The following is a 22,232-nucleotide window of genomic DNA, read 5'->3' as shown; positions in this document are numbered from 1 at the left end:
GGCTACTTTTAGAACTTGAGATAGAAGTTGGCCCTTAACCATTAGGGAGATGAACAGAAGAAACATCTCACCCTGTATCAGTTGTTAGGTTCCACTTCTACCTATCCTGTCTATTTACCTTCAGCCATGCAGTACCGACTTCAAGCCACAAGATGGCAGTGCCATCTCAAACTATCTCCTGTCTGTCCCTGTGGTGGGTGTTGCAGAGCCGGCCTGCTGTAATCCTCATAATCATGATTAATGGGCCCATTCAGAGGTAAGGAGCGCTGAGGATAACTTACTTTACAGTAGGCCTCAGACGGCCAGCCGCATGGGAAACTCGCAGAGCGCTTACAGTACCATGAAGAGGGTAAATACCATAGTAGAGAGACGACAGAGAGAGGGAGGAGTTTGCCCGCCTGTGTGTGTGTGTGTGTCAGTATATTTACAATGCATACAGTGTGGACCTGTGTGTGTGTGTGTGCGTCTCACCTCCACCAATTAGCTAATCTGGTCTGACAGTGTGTGTGTGTGTGTGTGTATGTATGTGTGAGGGGAGGGAGTGTGTTCACACAGCCCCAGGGATGCACTGATCAGAGGCGACGCCTGCTCATTCACTCTCCGCAGGTGCTAACATATTCATCACAGAGGTCCACTAAGACTCACTATGCTTTGTATACTATACTATGTTTGCCAATGACCATCTGGATGATCCAGGTGAGGAATAGGAGAAGGTCATGTGGTCTGATGAGACAAAAATAGAGCTTTTTGGTCTAAACTCCACTTGCCGTGTTTGGAGGAAGAAGAAGGATGAGTACAACCCCAAGAACACCATCCCAACTGTGAAGCATGGAGGTGGAAACATCATTCTTTGGGGATGCTTTTCTGCAAAGGGGACAGGACGACTGCACATTATTGAGGGGAGGATGGATGGGGCCATGTATCGTGAGATCTTGGCCAACAACCTCCTTCCCTCAGTAAGAGCATTGAAGATGGGTCGTGGCTGGGTCTTCCAGCATGACAAAGACCCGAAACACACAGCCAGGGCAACTAAGGAGTGGCTCCGTAAGAAGCATCTCAAGGTCCTGGAGTGGCCTAGCCAGTCTCCAGACCTGAACACAATAGAAAATCTTTGGAGGGAGCTGAAAGTCCGTATTGCCCAGCGACAGCCCCGAAACCTGAAGGATCTGGAGAAGGTCTGTATGGAGGAGTGGGCCAAAATCCCTGCTGCAGTGTGTGCAGACCTGGTCAAGAACTACAGGAAACGTATGATCTCTGTAATTGCAAACAAAAGTTTCTGTACCAAATATTAAGTTCTGCTTTTCTGATGTATCAAATACTTATGTCATGCAATAAAATGCAAATTAATTACTTAAAAATCATACAATGTGATTTTCTGGATTTTTGTTTTAGTTTTTGTCTCTCACAGTTGAAGTGTACCTATGATAAAAATTACAGACCTCTACATGCTTTGTAAGTAGGAAAACCTGCAAAATCGGCAGTGTATCCAATACTTGTTCTCCCCACTGTATACGAGCACACACACACACACACACACACACACACACACACACACACACACACACACACACACACACACACACACACACACACACACACACACACACACAGTTCTGAGGCTCTATGATAGAGTATGATGTTGAGTGTGAGTTTTTGTTGTGTAAAATACGCTCGACTGGACAGTGTAGCGTACTTCAGTGACGCATGATATCCCATCAATCGGAACTCAATCAAATACCCAGACATTTCATCCCAGATGGCAGTCGAACGGAAATTAACGGATTGTCCTGATTGTCAGTGCATAGTTTAGATAACGACATGGCCTCTGTGGTTGACGTCCTGACCGGGAGGTGTAGCGTATAGTGTACTGAGGTTAGGGTTGGCAGGGTGGTGTAGTTTAGCAGTGCTACTCACACTCCTTGGACATGCCCACTTCCAGGCATTTCTGCAGCCGGCAGTACTGGCAGCGGTTCCTGGTGACCTTGTTGATGATGCAGTTCTTCTCCCGGTGACACGTGTACACCATGTTCTTCTGGATGCTCCTCCGAAAGAAGCCCTGGAGGACGGAAGAATGAAGACAGAGAGCGAGGAGAAGAGAGAGAGAGATATTGTCAGTGAGCGTGAGGAGATTCAAGGACCTATAGACAGGCCCAGAGTGTTCCATAAGGTCCACAGTGCGTTACCTAAACACTACGCTCTTGAAAGTCATAGCATTGAATAATCTGCAGGAGAAATATTAACTCCTGTTGCCATCTCATGAGATCACCCACGTACCTTGGTAATAGCCCATTAGGACATTGAGAGATGCTTTTAGGACTTTAAGTAAGTCAAAACGGTTTGGGGATATGAAACGCAGAGGCCAATGGGCCTCTAGCTATTTTCCATGACCTACTTTATATATTTAAAATGGCCTAGCAAAAAGAAATTCTGGGTCGGGGCCAACTGAAAATCATTACAGAGAGAGAACATGGGTTTAAAATGCTTTACAAGCACTCTCAGAAGCAAAACAACTCGCCGCGGATCATTTTGTTTCAGCAGATATCTGAAACAAAATGAAAGGACAAGAGGAGGGTGTCAGATAAACAAAAATGGCCAAACCATGCTTCTCAAAGATCCAAAACCCTAAAAATCTTAACAAAAGCTCACAAACAGTACATCTACCCCCTTTGTGTATTCTGGCAAGGCAGATACTGTAGAGGATGCCATCAGTATCAAGCACAATGTGTTATAACTCTTTTATTTCTTTTCATTAGTCACTCAATGGGTTAATCACTGGCAACATTGACCGGCGGAGGAGCGACGGTGGGTCATAGGTTATATTGAATCACGGAGGAAAAGGGGTGGGTCATGTTGAATCACGGAGGAAAGGGGGTGGGTCATATTGAATCACGGAGGAAAGGGGGTGGGTCATATTGAATCACGGAGGAAAGGGGGTGGGTCATGTTGAATCACGGAGGAAAGGGGGTGGGTCATGTTGAATCACGGAGGAAAGGGGGTGGGTCATGTTGAATCACGGAGGAAAGGGGGTGGGTCATGTTGAATCACGGAGGAAAGGGGGTGGGTCAATGTGTATCACGGAGGAAAGGGGGTGGGTTATATTGAATCACGGAGGAAAGGGGGTGGGTCATGTTGAATCACGGAGGAAAGAGGGTGGGTCATGTTTGGGTGGGGCCGGCTGGCAGGGGAGCGCCACAATTCCAGGAGATTAGCTCTCTGGCCGACAGATGGACGAAAACCCACAATTTGTCCTTCCCGGATCATCGGCTATCCTTCGCTCTCCTCGTCCTACCCCTCCTGAGAGGAGAGACGGCAGGCTGATAGGTGGGGAGGGATCCTATTTGAAGGTGAGCGAGACGAGGAACAGTATTATTACAGTCTACTGTAGGCTATATATGTGTGTTTGATCAATCGATTAAAGTGCTATTGCATAAACGTGGCACAACTGTAAGGGACGGCAGCAACCAGAGGCCATCTCAGTCTACGGACTGGAACCCCATTGAAAACCTGTGGTTTGAACTGAAGAGGGCAGTCCCATAAGTGCAGACGAAGGATATCATTGTTCTGGAAAGACTGTATGAAGGAATGGTCTAAGATCCCTCCCAATGTGTTCTGTAATCTCATAAAACATTCTAGTAAAAGGCTCAGTGCCGTTATCCTCGTGAGATATTGAAAGGTATTGAAAACAGGGGGGCCAATAATTGACCCATATCTTTGAGAGAAAATCTGTTTTACTTGGAAAACAAAATCTCTTTCTATGAGCAATTATATTAGTATAAAATAATATTATTAGATTTTTTGGGGGGAGCATACAATATAGCTCAGTATTTATATTATTTTGCTCACATTTATGCCAATAATTTTGGACCTGACTGTAACTGATGTTGTGCATTTGTGTGTGGTAACGGTTGATTGCGTGGGAAAGATCTGAAACTTCACAGCAAAAAATACTTGTAGTTCACAAACTGTGCCTCGAGTAAAGCCAGCCTCCCACTGAGTGTGCAGGTGTCCTCATGCGACCATCTGAAAATGCCCAGAGACTCTGCCTCTCCTGCTCGGCGACTACGTCTGTGACAGGCACATTACTAAAGAAGTGACTAACAAGGACAGCCAAAAACACCGCAACATCAGAGAGACGAGCAATGTTGGGGGGGGGGGTTAAGATGCTAGTCTCTTTCGCATCAAAGAAAATAAAAAGAGAGGGTTCATGCTGTGCACCGATGCCTCGGAGGCAAAAACATAAATATGAAGAGAGCATGCAAATGTTATGTTAAAGTGTTTATATCTGGGAGAAAGAGAGGGAACATGAGTTCTCCACTTCAACAACAAACAAATGAGCCATCTCTAAGTAGCTTGTTCCGACCATATCCCTCAACGCCACCCCCCCCAGGGTTGGGCTTTGTAGCTGGGCTAGTTAAGGCGATGCTAAAATGCTAACCCTCAACTTACCCCAGTCTCCGATGACTGGCCATATATACATGAATATGCCTGTAGGGTTGAATTATTGAGAATGCCAAGCTTACTCACCTCCTATGGTGAACAGGACAGAGGGGAGGCGAATGCTGAATTTGTGTAAGTTCTGCTGGGGGGGCGGTGACTAGCAGCTGGTGCTGGGGTAGCTACCACCCGGCAGGGATGTACACACGCACGCACACGCTTGCACGCACAGCACCCAGTGAGTTTTAGCCAGTTTGTTTCTTATATAACCAACATGAAGTCATGGTCCTGCTTTCATATCGACTCAGACTGCACGCACACACTCACTCTACATCTCTCCATCAATAGCTAGTATTCAGTCATTAGCATATTTAAAATCAGAGGCTATTAGACAACAAGGAGTAGAGTGAAGTTAAGAGACATTAAAAGATAGAGGACGTGCAACAGGCAACTCCGGCAAGTGGTGCATTTCTGCCCTCATAAAAGGGCAGGTTAAGGATTTATTTTCCTTGTTCACTTTTTCTAGGTCTCTATTAGAGGGCAGGTTAAGTTCCATTGAAGGCGGCGAGATCTTGCTGTGTTAAAATCGGACTCTGTGGGCTCCAGAAGCTCCACTCATCTCTTTGTTCTCCCCTTTCGGTCATCTCTACTCTCCTCCTCTCCGGTCCTTATGTCCCCGTCTTTCTAATCTCTCCTCCTCTTCTTTCCTTCTCGCCCTCTTCCTAATCCCCCTTTTCTCATCTCCACTGTGGATGCCGTGACCCGTCTTCCTTTGAGTGTCAACTGGGCTCCTTCCTGCAGCACCTCTATCCCTCCCTCCGTCCCCCGCCCCAGGCCAGGTGTTCTCTTCCCTGGGCCCAGCCATGTGAGGCAGACCTAATGGTCACCTGTCACCACCGCAGCCAGTCATCCAGCCTCCCTCTCTGCCTGCCAGTCTTAGACCATCGCCCTGCCCTCAACCCCTCAAACACCATCCCCTTAAACCCCCACCCCTCGACCTCCATGCATTACAGATGAACAGCGAGTCTCCCAGCGCACCACTGATTACACAAGCTTACACAACCCCACATGCCGGTCTTATGAAACACTGTACTGCAGATAAGGCGGCCAGATACCACTTCAGAAGGCAGACGGTTGCCTTATTACAGGACATTGTGGAAGTCAGTGTACCTGCTGCTTTCATAACACGTCTCACATAACCACATGAAAAGGCTTGCGAGGCCTGATCAATGGAGAGCTCGGGAGTGAAGGGCACATATGATATCCGAGGACGTGCTGGAGATGGCTTATGACACATGCATGGAGAGTGGGGATGACAAGTGTACGTGTTGACTCTTGCTGAATGAGGGTGCAGCTCTTCTGCACCCGGCCGTAGCACCCGCTTTCGATAATGATTTCATTTGGAGTTGGAACGACACAGCAGATCCACACTCTCCAACTAAAGCCACTAACGGAAGACATTTTTTACATATAGTTTATGAGAACTGTATAGCGCAATATTTTTGAAGCATAGCCCACATCTGGCAGTCCCATCACATATAGATAATGTATAGGGCGGCAGGTAGCCTAGTGGTTAAGACTGTCGGGCCAGTAACCGAAAGGTCGCTGGTTTGAAACCCCGCTTCGACTAGGTGAAAAATCTGTCGCTGTGCCCTTAAGCAAGGCAGTTGGCCCCCACAACAACTGCTTCCCGGGCGCTGATGACATAGATGTCGATTAAGGCAGCCCCTCTCACCACTCTGATTCAGAGGGGTTGGGTTAAATGCGGAATACACATTTCGGTTGAGCAACTGATTAGGTATATTCCCTAGATATAGGAGGTTAGAATAAGCAATGACATAAGCGATGGTCCAGTCCACTATTTTTAGTCCACCCCTCAACCGGTCTATGTATATTCTGAACTTTGGATAAAGTTAATTGGAAATGCTAGGCATAGCATGCGTTCAAATGTTCAGGGGTGCCACAGGGTGATGACCCCTGGGACTCGTTACTCCCATTCCAAACCAGGACAAGCAGGATATGTGTTAGAAATATCAACATGGGCACCCCTATATGCATTCAGAACATTGGGCCAGCCCACCACTTACAGGACATCCCCCAAAATCAATGTACAATTTGCTCCTTGGATCAAACAGAAAGAAATACAGCATATAATAGAATATAGTATAGAATATCGTGTATGGATATAAGGTTAGGTGGTGTGTCTCACCTTGCAGCCTTCACAGGCGCTGACTCCATAGTGGTATCCTGAGGACTTGTCTTGGCACACGAAGCAGGGCTTGTAGACCCGCGGGGGAGGAGGGGGCGACGGCGGGCTCGGCACTATCTCCTCTGAGCTGGTACTCTGCGTCTCTATAGCTGTGGGAGAGAGAAGAGGGGGAGATGCTTAGTACATACTACTTAACACACACACACACAGTCAACATAGACACACACTTCCTAACAACGCATTCAGCGACAGAAACGACAAGGACAATATCTTTTAGAGGCCACTATCGTATCCACTATCGACATGAAAGACTGGGTATTGTCGAGAGAGTCTCTCTCTCTGAGCGCTTGGCAGAAACAGGCCTGCACGGTGAATCAAAGCAAGGCTTGAGCCGAAGAGAAAAGCAGGCCATCCTTGTTTACCGGTAACCTTGGGGGGGTTCCACATATCAATCGAGACAATGTTAGCAGCGGAGATCACATAAGGATGTCCTGAATGGCTGTATAGAGGAACTGGCTCACCCATCAGGGAAGGAACTCGACAGATAACAGTATTCTCTCTAGGCTGTGTGTGAATGAATGGTGCTTCTAGCGAGGAATAATGTTCTGCTGGACTAGCGTCCATTACGCTCCGTTGTATAAGATATACGAGTCCTGTGGTATATGGTCACCAAGGGTGTGTAGGTCTAATGAAATCGAGCGGTATCATCGTGTTTTCACAGAGAGAAAAGGTGACAAAAGCTAAGGTCAAGTTGGACATTGAGAACCAGACACCCCAAGGCTGTCCACACAGTCATCCTTTCTCTTCCTCTAATTCCCCCCCCCCCCCCTCTCTCTCTATCTCTGAGTCACAAAACAAACAGGGCTTAAGACGCTGAAGACGGGCGAATTAACGAAGATAATTAGTCGGGAGCCCTTGATATGAGACCTAAGATGATTATTCTTGAGATAGACAGGCTATAAAGGGATCAGGTGACCAGCAGCACTCAGCTGTTCATCCAAGGCCATGGCATACGGGCTGTAGAATGTAGTTCTTTTTTGTTTTATTTAACTAGTATACGGCAGGCCTCTGGGAGGGTGGGGGGTAGAGAAATGCTGTTGTTGGGTTGAAGTAACAGGCATGGTGGACTATGCCCTTAATATCCTCTGTGTGTTTCACAAAACCACTGTAATCACACACACACACACACCAGTCATACACTGTAGCACACACAGACAGATTGAGAAATTGTGACGTCTCGGTCTCTGAGCTGCCCAGAGGCCCGGGCGGCACTCGTGTGTAAATAAACAAACTATATTTAACACAAGGCTCACGGGTTCACCAGGCTTGCAGTACAGCTGGGAACAGACTCCACGTTACGCAGCAGACAGCCGTTCTGGATGGAAACACCACTGTCTCGCGCCCCGACGCAAACACACTTATGTCCATCATCCACATAATCTCCCTCTCTTCACTCACAGCTCTCTTTGTAATGTGTCTGTTCATGTTTCTGCAGTTTGCATGGTCCCGAAAAACTCTTGGGAAGAGTACATTCAGACAACCCAAATGCACCAGGCTGATGCACACCAATACGCTCACGCTCACCGCTGGAAAAACATTAAATAAATGTTAAAACCAACCCCAAATTATCCTGATATCTCCCTTTTCACAAGGCAAACATACAGTATATCCACGAGGTTCAGATATCCTGATAGCAGTAACGCAGTTAACTGTAAAGACAACACCAATGAAGCTCATATTGAAGAGACCAACTGCAACACTAATCAGACCCAGGATATAAAGACAATCTCACTCAAAACCGGAAGAATTATTATTAATATATATTTTTTACCTTTAACTAGGTACGCGAGTTAAGAACAAGTTCTTACTTACAATGACGGCCTACACCAGCCAGATCCGGACGTTGCTGGGCCAATTGCCGCCGCCCTATGAGACTCTCAATCACGGCCGGTTGTGATACAGCCTGGAATTGAACCAGGGTGTCTGTAGTGACACCCCTAGCACTGAGACGCAGTGCCTTAGACCACTACGCCACTCGGGAGCACGAATGACAGGGTGAGTGGATGCCTTTAAAAGTGGACCGCTGTTTCCAACAGACCAGCAGCATATTGTAACGTGCGAATACCATTCCTCTATTACTTTGGCTTCTTAGTGCTTTAGCATTAGGGGACAAATTGAAGCTTATTTAGCCCATGTGGCTAGCTTGCTCCTGTACAACCTAAGGTGGTCTCATTAGTCAACCCTGGTGGACCCATACCTCCCTCATCCAACCAGCTGTGTCCCACAGTTATTATGAGATCCGTTCTGTGGGTTTCTGCTAAATGCCACAAGCTCCCTTGTGTGGCCCTACTCCTTGGAGCAGGGCTCTCCAACTCTGTTCCCGGAGAGATACTGTTCTGTAGGTTTTAGCTGTAACCCTAATCTAGCACACCTGATTCGAATAATGAGCTGTTTGGTAAGAAGAATCAGGTTAGTTACTGGAGTTGGCGTTAAAACCTACAGGAGGGTAGCTCTCCAGGAACAGGGTCGGAGAGCCCTGCTATACAGAATGCCATGCCGGGTTCTTACCCAGTCCAAGACAAAACCACACACACACATACACACTCAACGGGCACTAACCGCACCACCGGCGTATGGAGAATGACCTTTAAAAACCTCCTCGTTAAAAAAAAAAAAAAAAAAGAGTTTTCCTATCTCCCAGGGGGGGGGGGGGGTCTTGCCCATGTGTAAACACAAACTAGCCTCGGGTCAGCACTTCAAAGCCTGTGCCTTTAAAATAATTTATAGAGGAAACGATAAGGTGATCTCGTAACTGATCCCTAGTGGACTCCACTTCTGTACATACATGTGCCCCCATTGCACTCGTTATTGTAAAGGCATTGTCATTCATCAGCCATGGAACATTCTATGTAAAATGACACGGGTTCAAAGCCTAAGGAATACAGGCGTAATGAAATATAGGCCAACTACTAAAGGATGCACCCAATACAGATGCACCTGTATGGCCAAAAGCCAGTCTGCATGAAGAAAAGTTAAAAAGTTCAATATAATGTACAGCTAAATATAAGCCCTCCTATAGTAAGGCCCTGAAAGATAGGGAGCGAGAACGACTGAGCGAAAGAGTGGTAGAGAAGGAAAAACGCAATGTTATGTATACCTACCGCTCTGATACACCTGTGTTTAGTGTTTCATACTGTAACCTCACCCAAAGGAAAAACAGTATTAACCTTATGTATGTATTTAATGTACCCAGAGGACGAGCTTAGAGGAAAAAGTAAAAATACACTCAACACTGCACTAATTAAATAGGGTCCGCTATTCGCATCAACTGACGACGGACGGGGGGGACACAAGAAGAAGTTAAAGAGAGGCACCCTCTTTTTCATTTAGGGAGGGATGAAGGTTTGAGGACAGAGGGAGGGGTGAAGGGGGAAATATTTTGCTCTCATCGCCTTTTTTTTGCTGTCATCGGCATTCAGTCTTCGCTGATCCCATTGGCCCTGGCTGGCAGTCATTACACTCATGTCAAACAAATGAAACCCAGATAGAGCACCTCTTTACGTAATGGACAACATTTTCTCGCATTAGCAAATACCCATTCACCCTTTCCCTTCCTATTACACCCTGCATTATTACCAGGTCCACAAACCTATTCACCCCTACTAAAACTGCCTTCATTAGTCGTATGTGACTACGCATACAAACAAACACATGTACAGTACATATGCGCACAAGGGCAACAGCCCTTCAGTTATCCACCGAGTCCCACTGCCACACACACCTACACAGGCACGCACGCACTAACTGTCCTAATGAGAGCACACATGGAAAAACTGACAAAATCTGGGACACAGGACAAAAGTCTGCGAGGGGACTGGTTACTGTAATTAAACACAATGGCCCAGTTCTGGAGCGCAGAGCAGAGCTGGGGCATTGAACAGAACAATGGTGGCCCTGTGGGATGGAGGGGCTGACTCAGAAGACAGAGCCCACAGGGCTGCTGCTACGGCTGCTGGGCCACACCAGCTCTACCACAGCACAGACAATAGAGCACCTCTGGGCAGTGCTACAGCCATAGGCCTGTCTGTTGTTCCCGAGCACTGATAAGGCTAGCTCGCCTCTGTAGACACCATGACAGAGAGGCTAGCTTAGCTATACTGTATAAAAAGCCAGCTAGGCTGTCCCTAGACCCGTAAATACAGTACTTCATTGGAGTGGCAGTGGGTTGATGAACCATCTAAATATGATAGAGCTGTACTGAAGGGGGTAAAGGACCATGTTAATGCACCATCTATAGAGACATTGTCTAGATAGAACTGGATATAGCCAAGCCGTTCTATCCGAATCATCTCGACCTCAGTGAAACTCCTAGTCTCTATGATCAGTATGACCATGATTAGTGCGGAGCGACTAGCCAAAATTTCAGTTTATTTTAGTTTCTTTAAATAACAGCTGCCTGTTCATTGGTTCTTGCACGGGCAAGCCTGTAGGGCCGGCAGACAGACACGGAGAGGAAGAGAGGGACAGAAATTCACACAGGACGTGACGCAAACAAGAGGGATAGAAAGCAGTTGCTTAGGTATCTCTACCCGACAATGTATCTAATCGATAGTTGCTATCCAGCAGTATTAAAAGTATGCCTTATGTATTTTGAAGAACTACTGAAGTAATGATTGTCAGACTGTAGGCAGCAAGCCAGCTAGACCAGCGTTTTCACAAACTCTGTCCTGGGTCCCCCCCTGGGTGCATGTTTTGGTTTTTGCCCTAGCACTACACAGCTGATTCAAATAATCAAAGCTTGATGATGAGTTGGTTATTTGAATCAGCTGTGTAGTGCTAAGGCAAAAACCAAAACATGCACCCAGGAGGGGGCCCCAGGACAGAGTTTGGGAAACCCTGAGCTAGACTAGCCTAAATGGGATAACTCTTTGGGACGCACCGTCATAGATGGCTGGCTGCTACTGCATGAACACAGATGAGATGACGACTTGGAATGAAATTAAAGATAATACACACACACAACGGAAATACTTCATTAAAGTAATGTGAAAAGGTTGGTTTATTAATAAGTGATAAGCAATAATGGGCAATCTCTACCATCTTTGGGGTTTTATTAATGAAATAATAAAGTCAAACTAAAAAAAACAATACACACAGCCAAAATATTTTATTTAAGTAAAGTTAATAAATGATAGTTAGAGCCTAATAAGTGATAATGGGCAGTTAACCAAATAGTTTTATAGCATTCAACCCACATAATGTATTTATTGTAAAAAACATTTTTTAAATAAAATTGAAACGCCATTATAAAATAAAAAAACGAACCTACCTCAAAAAGCATTAAATCGCTGAACACTAACCATGATACATCTCGCTCTCTGGTTTCTCAGAATGCCCTTTGATGTTCACATTCCCAGACAAACGTACAAAAACACAGTGTGTGTTGCATTTGACGGCAGACAAAACATGTTGTTAATGGGTTAACTTAATGTGCTTACACGGCAGCAGCACCCAAAGCACCGGCCATTTCATTAGCGCGCGTGTTGAGCGTTCACAATGTCGCTCTTTCGATTCACAAGTACACTTCAACCGTTGTGCTCACATTAGACATCTTTTTAGTACTCAGTTACACTGTAGATTAGGTCGAACAGCAGGACAAAGAAATTATTCAAAGAAGAGACAGATCACATCTAATAATCACAAAAAAAAGAGGCTATATCAAAAGTTCTGCAAATACATTAAAACTAGCATGATAACCAGTCAGTTTAAATCATCTGTCATTGGCTAGAGGAGAAACAGACTGGCACCCAGACTGTATAAAGACAACCATACAGAAAACCCTACTGGCCATCTTGTAAAGTTAAGCCTGAGTGGCTCAAAGCAGGCCTCATTTGTTGGCCTATTCCTGGTCTGTGTAAGGTTCAGGTCTGGGTTATAGGCAGGGAGATTTGATTAACGTCATCCCCATGGGTGATTGGGCCCAGCTGTGAAGCATATTAATGAGATTTCAGCATTATTAGGGGGAATTGTAACTACATTAGCCAACAGGCTGGCGGGGCTAGCAGTCATTGGGTGGGGTGAGGGGGAATTCACAGGGTCTTCCAGTGTACTGTCCTTTACGACCAGTCACAGGCTTCTGTGTTTCCTATTAGATTAGACCCCCGACACACACACACACCCCATTTGTCTCTCTGTTCAGTCTCCAGACACTACTCTAGTCCAGACCACCAGACTACGCCACAGGCTGGCAGACAGACAGACATATTAGGGATGCTTTGAAGTCCGACCAAAATAATGAACTGACAACGTGGTTGAGGGATGGAAAATGTATCGTCTATAGCCAAGGGCCATAAAGTTTTTCGTTAAAGTATCATAGGTCTCAAGAGACCAGACATGCTTCACATTTAGAGACCGTTGATGTGCAGTCAAGTACTGTATGAGAATCACAGAGGTGCCTAAGATAGATGACAAAAGATATGTCAGAAATGTGGGCAAGCAGGGAAGACACAAACATAGCAGTATGCATTGTCAGCGTTCTACTAACTGCTGGGGGGAAATACATCTATTTCCTACCTCACAGGGAAATCCTGCCATTCAACAGCACAACTTGACCAGTTCCCAAAACAACTAATAGATCAATATCATCTCAACACACACGCACATGGACGGACGGACGAAGGCATGGACGGACAGACGAGCCATGTAAGATACTCATGGAAGAGGTAGGGTTTCAGATGTTTTCGGGAATATGGGCAGGAACTCTGCTGTCCTGGCTTCAGGGGGAAGCGGTTTCCACCATTGGGGTACCAGGACAGAGAAGAGCTTGGACTGAGCTGAGCGGGAGCTAGGGGTGGGAGGGCCAAGAGACCAGAGGTGGCAGTACGGAATACTCGGGTTGTGGTGAAGGGTTTGAGTAGAGACTCAAGGTAAGGAGGGGCAATTCCTTACGCTGCTCCTTGGCAAGTACCATGGTCTTGTAGTGGATGCGAGCTTCAACTGGAAGCCAGTGGAGTGTGCGGAGGAGCGGGTTGACATGGGAGAATTGTGGAAGGTTGAACACCAGGTGGGCTGCAGCATTCTGGATAAGTTGCAGGGGTTTGATGGCACAAGCGGGAAGCCCAGCCAACAGCATGTTGCTGTAGTCCAGATGGGAGATAACAAGTGCCTGGATTAGGACCTGCGCCACTTCCTGTGTGAGGTAAGGTCGTACTCTACGGATATTGTAGAGCATGACCCTGCAGGAGCGAGTCACTGCATTGATGTTTGCAAAGAACTACAGGGTGTTGTCCAGGGTCACGCCAAGGTTCTTTGCACTCTGGGAGGGGGACACTGTGGAGTTGTCAACCGTGATGGACAGGTCTTGGAGGGCAAGCCTTACCCGGGAGGATGAGCAGCTCCGTCTTGTCGAGGTTGAGCATGAGGTGGTGGGCCGACATCCAAGCTGAGATATATGCCAGGCACACAGAGATGCGTGACGCCACCTGAGTGTCAGAAGGGGGGAAGAAAATAAGTAGTTGAGTGTCATCACCATAGCAATGATAGGAGAGATCATGTGAGGATATGACGGTGCCGAGTGACTTGGTGTATAGAGAGAAGAGGAGAGGGCCTAGAACCAAGCCTTGGGGGACACTTGTAGTGAGAGTAAGTGGTGCAGACAAAGATCCTCTCCACGTCACCTGGTAGGAGCAGCATGCCATGTGTAAGGAAATTTGCAACACAAACAAACATGGAAGAGAGTGAACGTGACACAGAGCATGGAGACACGGCGCTCGTAACTAAAAGAGGGGCAACTTCGGTCGCATGGACGTGGTTTGGGTATGAAAAATCTGACACAGACCAGAAAACCGTCCTCCGCAAAATAAGCCGCAGGCTGGTCCCGACAACAGGCTCAAACACCACTAACCTCTTTTAACACCTACGCAAAAAGAGAGGAGGGGGTGAAAAGATGATAGTTTAGTTTTCCTCCATTGTTGCTCAGCTGCCCACAACCCTGCTCCGTAAGCTCGCAATGAGTCACTCAGCCACGGAGGGGAGGGTCGAGCCGGATGGGAGGAAAGGGGACAGTGCAAGTCATAGGACATGGATAGGGAGAATAGTAGGGTCGAAGAGGCAGAATCAGGAGACAGAAGGATTTAGAAGACGGGAGAAATGATAGAAGAGGAGAGAGTAGTGGGAGAGAAAGAGAGCGAAGATTGCGCATGACGGAGCATGACCATCTGGGTAGGGGCTAGGGTTGGAGGAGAGGGAGACTGAGATTATTAGACCAACAGCTTCTAGTAAAGATGAGGTCAAGTGTGCTCCCTGCCTTGTGTGTGGGAGGAGACTGGGAAAGGGTGAGGTCAAAAGAGGCAAGGAGAGGAAATAGTTGGGGGAAAAAATGAATCGAAGGCAGACATCAGGAGGTTGAAGTTGCCCAGCACAAAGAGCGGTGAGACATTTTCAGGAAATGAGCTTATCAAGGTGTTAAGCTCATTGAAGAACTCTCTAAAGGCACCTGGTGGGCGACAGACGACAACAATGTTAAGATTGAGTGGACAAGTGACGGTGACAGCATGGAATTCAAATGAGGAGATGGACAGGTGAGTGTGGGAGAAAAGAGAAAATCTCCATTTAGGAGAAATTAGCAGCCCTGTGCCACCACCACGACGACCAGATGCTCTCGGACTATGAGACCCAGCTATTTCACCTCTCCTTTTCTCTCCTCTCCCTCTTCTCTCTGACCCGGTCTACCTGTGCCCCTGCCGTGGCTGGCATTCTCTTACCTCCCGTCTTCTATTCACAATCTGTACGAGAAAGCCTTCTCTTCCTCTTCTGTCCTCTTTTCAGCCAATCTCTCTCCTCTCTCTCAGCCAGAAAATATCTCAGATATACATTGTCTCCTCTCGCTCTACCAGCAAATATGTCAACCCTCCCTTTCAGCTTTCTTTCCTCACTTTGTACGACTGTGTTTTTGCGTGCTTGAGTGTGGGAGGATTACCAGTGAGTGCCCCCCAGCCTGGTAGCACCGGTAGCACCCCACAAAGCTGCTGCTTGTCTGCGGTGAGTCTGGCTCCCTGTCCATCTCAGCCACATGTGCTCTGGTGATGAGGAGGAGCGAGCGGGCCCCATCGGTCAACATGAGGCTCACGCCGCTCTAACTGGGTAAATGGGAACCGACATACCAGATTTACACAACCGCCACTGCCCCCTGTCCCAGACCCACCAACCACAGCCCTACCAGCTCCCAGATGACCTGCCTTCTACTCCCAGACCCACCAACCACAGCCCTATTAACTCCCAGACAGATTGGAAGGAGATTATTAGTTTTTTAGATCAGATCAAACTGCAGCCCGTAATCCCGTTTTAATACGATTGGTTGGGAGAGTGAGAAATTAGGTCCTATCGCTTTTGGTCCGGGCACTATTAGATTGCAACGGGGGCTGGGGAGGAGATATACTGACTGAGTGGAAAGCTTTCAGGTTCTCAGTAATGCATAGACTAAAAAAAAGTATTATAGCCTACATTAATTTACTTCACCCTACATGCGGTGATGAATAATGCTTTGCATTGGTGCGCAATAACCCGCCAATCTTTACACAAGTGCCACATCGTAAGTCAAACACACAGTCAAACCCGCATGCACCACTAGGTGGACGATGGCCCCTTGATGGACAAGGGTCCCAGGAGAAGCAGAAGTGTACGGGGCGAGTAAGAGGCCCCATTCTTGCCTGGACCAGGATTGCTCCTCTCGGGCAGGAAATGGCAGTGTTTGTGTAGGGCCCGAACTGGGGCAAACGCGGCAGGCTGCGTATTAGGAGGATAATTTATGTTGCCTTTACACGTGAGTGAAGTGGGAAGGGGTGTGTGGAGTGAGCTGTTTCTTATCTACCAGGTCTGGTTTGAATCAGCCAAGGGTCTCGGAGACTCTAAACCTGCTTATGTTCTCCTTCATGTTCCTAGCCCCCTTCTCAGGGGCCCAAGATAACTTCCCGTCGTTGACAGGATTGGAATAATGCACAGGGTTTCACTATCAGCCTATCACTTGGTGGTGAAAAGGCAAACGGAGGAGACGGACCATGTATGGCCAGACTGGACAAGGAGGAGAGGATAGGAAATAAGATGGTAAAGGTGAGGTCACTGGAAAGAGAGAGAGAGATGCAGTATTTTAGGCATACTAAAATGAACAGTGTTCATCGGATCTGACGGTACGATAGCCTTGTCTACCGCAGCTGAGATACCCTTTAGTTGTAAGAACAACGTTTGAATTGTTCTAGAACCACATTTGGATCTGAACACATCAACGAAACAGTCTATACTACAATCTATTGACCCAGATTAGAAGAGTTCAACAGAGCGCTTCGATGTTGCAATAGCCGTGTAGTCTTTCACATCTGAAGATGAAGCTGAAAGAAAAAAGTTTTTGAGTTGTTATAAAACCACTTTCGGAGCTGAATACATCAATTTAGCTAACAGTCTTCTCTCGATTAAAAGGGGTCAACAGATTGCCCACACTGAGTAGTAGGCTAACAACTTTCTCTGGCAGAATAACTTTGTGTACTGAACAACAATATAAGCGCAACATGTAAAGTGTTGGTCCCATGTTTATTGAGCTGAAATAAAAGCTGAAATATACAGTCGTGGCCAAAAGTTGAGAGAATGACACAAATATTAATTTTCACTAAGTCTGCTGCCTCAGTTTGTATGATGGCAATTTGCATATACTCCAGAATGTTATGAAGAGTGATCAGAAATTGCAATTAATTGCAAAGTCCCGCTTTGCCATGAAAATGAACTGAATCCCCAAAAAACATTTCCACTGCATTTCAGCCCTGCCACAAAAGGACCAGCTGACGTCATGTCAGTGATTCTCTCGTTAACACAGGTGTGAGTGTTGACGAGGACAAGGCTGGAGATCACTCTGTCATGCTGATTGAGTTCGAAAAACAGACTGGAAGCTTCAAAAGGAGGGTGGCGCTTGGAATCATTGTCAATCATGGTTACCTGCAAGGAAACACGTGCCGTCATCATGCGGTGCACAAAAAGGGCTTCACAGGCAAATATATTGCTGCCAGTAAGATTGTACCTAAATCAACCATTTATCGGATCATCAAGAACTTCAAGGAGAGTTGTTCAATTGTTGTGAAGGCTTCAGGGCGCCCGAGAAAGTCCAGCAAGCGCCAGGACCATCTCCTAAAGTTGATTCAGCTGAAGGATCGTGGCACCACCAGTACAGAGCTTGCTCAGGAATGGCAGCAGGCAGGTGTGAGTGCATCTGCACGCACAGTGAGGCGAAGACTTTGAGGATGGTCTTGAAAAAGAAGGGTCAACCCTGCAAATATTGACTCTTTGCATCAACTTCATGTAATTGTCAATAAAAGCCTTTGACACTTATGAAACGCTTGTAATTATACTTCAGTATTCCATAGTAACATCTGACAAAAATATCTAAAGACACTGAAGCAGCAAACTTTGTGAACATTAATATTTGTGTCATTCTCAAAACTTTTGGCCACGACTATACACACGCACCCATACACACTCAGTGATTGAAGTTGATAATGACATTGTACCCGGGTAGAGGTTAATCTGCCTCATCTTCATGTGGCTGTGACGGTGTCGCTGTCTAAAACAAATAGAGCTGGTCACATCACTTCTCATTATAGGCAACTGTCACTGTACCGTACTCCAGCATTCACATATTGGACAGGCTCAAAACTATACTGAACAAAAATATAAACGCAACATGTAAACTGTTGGTCCCATGTTTCATGAGCTGAAATATAAGACCCCATAAATGTTCCACATGCACAAAAAGCTTATTGCTCTCATTTTGTGCACTAATTTATTTACATCCCTATTAGTGAGCATTTCTCCTTTGTCAAGATAATCCATCCACCTGACAGGTGTGGGATATCAAGATTCAAGAATGTAATTAAACATTAATTAAGCATTATAATTACACAGGTGTTCCTTGTGCTGGGGGACAATAAAAGGCCACTAAAATGTGCAGTTCTGACACCCTACACAATGCCACAGATGTCTCAAGTTTTGGCATGCTGACTGCAGGAATGTCCACTAGAGCTGTTGCCAGAGAATTGAATGTTAATTTCTATACCATTAGCCGCCTCCAACGTCGCATTAAAGAATTTTGCAGTACGCCCAGCCGGCCTCAAAACCGCAGACCACGGATCTTCACATCACGCTTCTTCACCGGTGGGATCGTCTTAGACCAGCCACCCTGTAACTGTAACATCTTTGAAATTGTTACATGTTGAGTTTATATTTTTGTTCAGTGTAGTAACTAAATCCAACAGCTGTCTTTAGCTGCTGATTGACGCCGGAGTCATGTGTGCTGGCACCTGCCCGGGGAACCTAGAGACATTTGGCATGAGCTGATGGTGGGGGACAACATGGTGACAACAGCACCCCAGAGGGAGAGGCTGAGAGAGGGGGGCAAAGGGCAGCCAGAAAAGAAGATGCCAGGGCATGGAGGGGTGTGAGAGGAGAGACTCTTGCCGTTCACACATGATGCTGTCCAGTGTTGGTGCAACTTAGACTCAGTCAGAATTATTCTCTATAGGAGCTATTAACATCCACATCGCAGTGACACCTTTCCCTATATAGTACACTAGTTTTTGGTCCTGTGTGGCTCAGTTGGTAGTGCATGGCGCTTGCAGAGCCAGGGTTGTGGGTTAGATCCCCATGGGGGACCAGTACGAAAATGTATCCCCCCACTACTGTAAGTTGCTCTGGATAAAAGCGTCGGCCTAATTACTTAAATGTAAATCAGAGCCATATGGGCCCTGGTCAGTAGTGCACGAAAAAGGGAATAGGGTGTCATTTGGGACGCAAAGGTTCAAACCATGGAGCGGAGTGACCCACATCCAGCCTACTGAAAGTAGAGGATCCTGATCTGAACCGTGTTATCTTTCTATTATTTTTCTCTGCATTGTTGGGAAGGGCCCGTAAGTACTTCACTGTTAGTCTACACTAGGGTTGAGCGGTATCCAGATTTTCATTACTCGTACCGTCCTTTCACGGCGGGATTTACACTTTTTTTGCCCCTAGTCCACAAGGGGCAAAAAAAAAAAAAAAAAAATCCCATCGGTGTCTATTAAGAGAATGCTAACATAATATCGAATCTCCATGGTGGCTGCTAGCTAAATATGCTAACGAGCACAAATGAACTAATAAACTAAAGCGAAGACAGTTAATCCAGCTCATAAAGTTATACATATAGGTAGGAGCGCCCGGATGGTGAGTTTGGACATTTACAAGTGAATGTGAACGAGAGACATTGTGCAAATAAACAAAGTTTTGACGCATGCTTGTCTGAACAAAGAATAGTACTGTGTACACAGTGTGTCTGTGTGGAGTCTAAGTCACTAGGGCAACGGGCCTGCCTGCCCTGCTTGAGAAGATAGGGATGAGCAGACAGCCCAGAACGAAAGGAGAAAAAATGCAAGGAAATCAAGCTGCAATGGCAGCTGTACAGATAACTCATCCACAGGGCTTTGACTTCTCAAACACGGCAGAAAGCTAACACAATATGATTCCCCGTGACGTTATTAATTCAGCTACTTACTTAGATAACTAGCAAGTTAAACGAAGGGCCGCTCTAACGCAGAATTCTTAGTTTTTCACGCAGGATAAAATAAAAAAATGGATAAGAAATATCTTTTTGTTTTGTAAACGCAGATCAAAATGCTTCTTATTGTAATTTCCACTCAGCGCCAAACAAATTTTGTGCTTCAGTTGCACTTCTCTACTTGGATGAGAATTAAAGAATGAGAAGGTTATTCAATCAGCAGACAGCGCTCTGACTGATGTGTAGCTACTTGTCTCCGGTACTTTTCTCGGTGTAGCCAGCCTACTTTTCTCTGGTAAAATGCAAGATTAACTTTAGCTACATTTCCTAATGTTTTGCTTAGTCACATTCTATGATAAACATTAGAAATATGCTTACCATGCATAATTTATTTCAACAAGACCTTGCTTTGTCATTGTAAGCTCATTTACTTGTGTGGCTGCCAGCCAGAGTGTTGCACTTCTGTTGTTGTCTGATGACAATGAAGCTATTTTCTGCCAAATTGTTTGCACGAATGTATTTTCTGTGAAGGAAAACTATAGCCGCACATCCCTGATCACTATATTGAAAAAAAAAAAAAAACGAAACACTATTGACTTTCAATATAAAACGCGACCCCTGTCAATACACAGCTGGACTCAACTGCTCCCGCTTTCTCCCGTTGTGCTATTTACAAACAAGCATGCGACTGGCTCAACTCAATGTAAAATAATGTGACAGGTGAAATGAATAACGCAATCGGCTTTATCTCCTAATGTATTGCACAAGTCGACGGCAGGTGTTTACTTAAAACATAAATAGTTTCAACGGTATTGACGGCATTGAAAAACCATCCTGTTGCTACTTCCAAATACCCCGGTATATGCTATTTATATCCCATGTACGGTATACAGCCAAAGCCTAGTCTACACCTGTTGTTTATGAAGCACGTGGCAAATAACATTTGATACTGTTGGGGGGAAAAAGGTGGCTAAACTGTGTTTACTTGCGCTTACCTTCAGCTACACCACTGGTGTATGTGTGTTTGCACTACTACAGTATGTGTATGTGCACTACTACAGCCCACTTGACAACTCTGGCCTTCAACGCCTCATACCTCGTGACACACTTCTGCTGTGGATAGCCTAGCTCTAGCCAGTGTTGTGGGACAGTGATGCTGCCCACTCCAATGATCATGCTGAACAATTGTGAATTAGACTGAGGTCTTATCAAAGCAGCTTTTAAATGAGAACGGTGTCAAGTGTGAAAGGGCTGCATCAAACATTGAGCTGATCCCTCGTTATAAAGGATGTGTTAACTGGATGAATTATGTAAGTGTGTCTCTCTCTCACACGCGCTCTCTCTCTCTCTCTCTCTCTCTCTCTCTCTCTCTCTCTCTCTCTGATGTGCAGCTGCAGACACACAAGGTCTGTGCCAGCGGGCATGGCGGGGCATGCCAATGCAATGCTGCCAAGGTTAAGTCTGGAGATGCCCTCAGAGTGATGGCACTGGCGCCATATCCTTCATCTGTACTGTACACCAGTAAAACACACATCCACTCCAAAGTAAACAAAAAAGGTACTAAATCCTCAAAGAAAGCCCATCAACAATGATTAGGGCAGCACCGTAGTTTTTAAAGATTTCTCCTACTCATATGGATAAAACTCTATGGATTTACTATGCCATGTTTGTACGCAAACATCCTTCAGTTACATTTTAGCCATTTAGCAGACACTGTTATCCAGAGCGACTAACAGGAGCAATTAGGGTTAAGAAGTGCCTTGCTCAAGGGCACCGGCAGATTTTTTCCACCATTGAGATTCGAGCCAGCGACCTTTCAAATTACTGGCCCAATGCGCTTAACCACTAGACTACCTGGTTTAAGTTGTATATTAACTAGGGCTAATAAACTGCATTAGCCCAACACCACACAGTGACAGGGTTGGCACGTCTGTGAGAGCCGACAGAGGCTCAAACATTCCCAAGTGCTTGCTCTCCACTTGCTCTAAACAGAGAGGTTATCTGCTCATTGATAGGGCCTAA

At 46.1% G+C, this 22,232-nt stretch overlaps 1 protein-coding gene across 7 annotated transcripts in view; it reads right to left on the bottom strand.

Annotated features, from left to right (window-relative positions):
• raraa (retinoic acid receptor, alpha a) overlaps positions 1-22,232 on the bottom strand; it is a 192,096-nt gene that overhangs the window by 12,375 nt on the left and 157,489 nt on the right. For all 7 annotated transcript variants that reach the window (XM_055924444.1, XM_055924459.1, XM_055924468.1 and 4 more), the window contains 2 exons: positions 6,644-6,792; positions 1,915-2,056 (listed from right to left, as the gene is read on the bottom strand). In XM_055924444.1, coding sequence (XP_055780419.1) covers positions 1,915-2,056; positions 6,644-6,792 — 291 coding nt within the window. The remainder of the gene's footprint in view (positions 1-1,914; positions 2,057-6,643; positions 6,793-22,232) is intronic.

The sequence above is a fragment of the Salvelinus fontinalis genome, chromosome 1 (assembly GCF_029448725.1).
Source record: "Salvelinus fontinalis isolate EN_2023a chromosome 1, ASM2944872v1, whole genome shotgun sequence".
In the NCBI taxonomy this organism is placed as follows: Eukaryota; Metazoa; Chordata; class Actinopteri; order Salmoniformes; family Salmonidae; genus Salvelinus; species Salvelinus fontinalis.
This window is presented reverse-complemented; position numbering and strand designations above follow the sequence as displayed.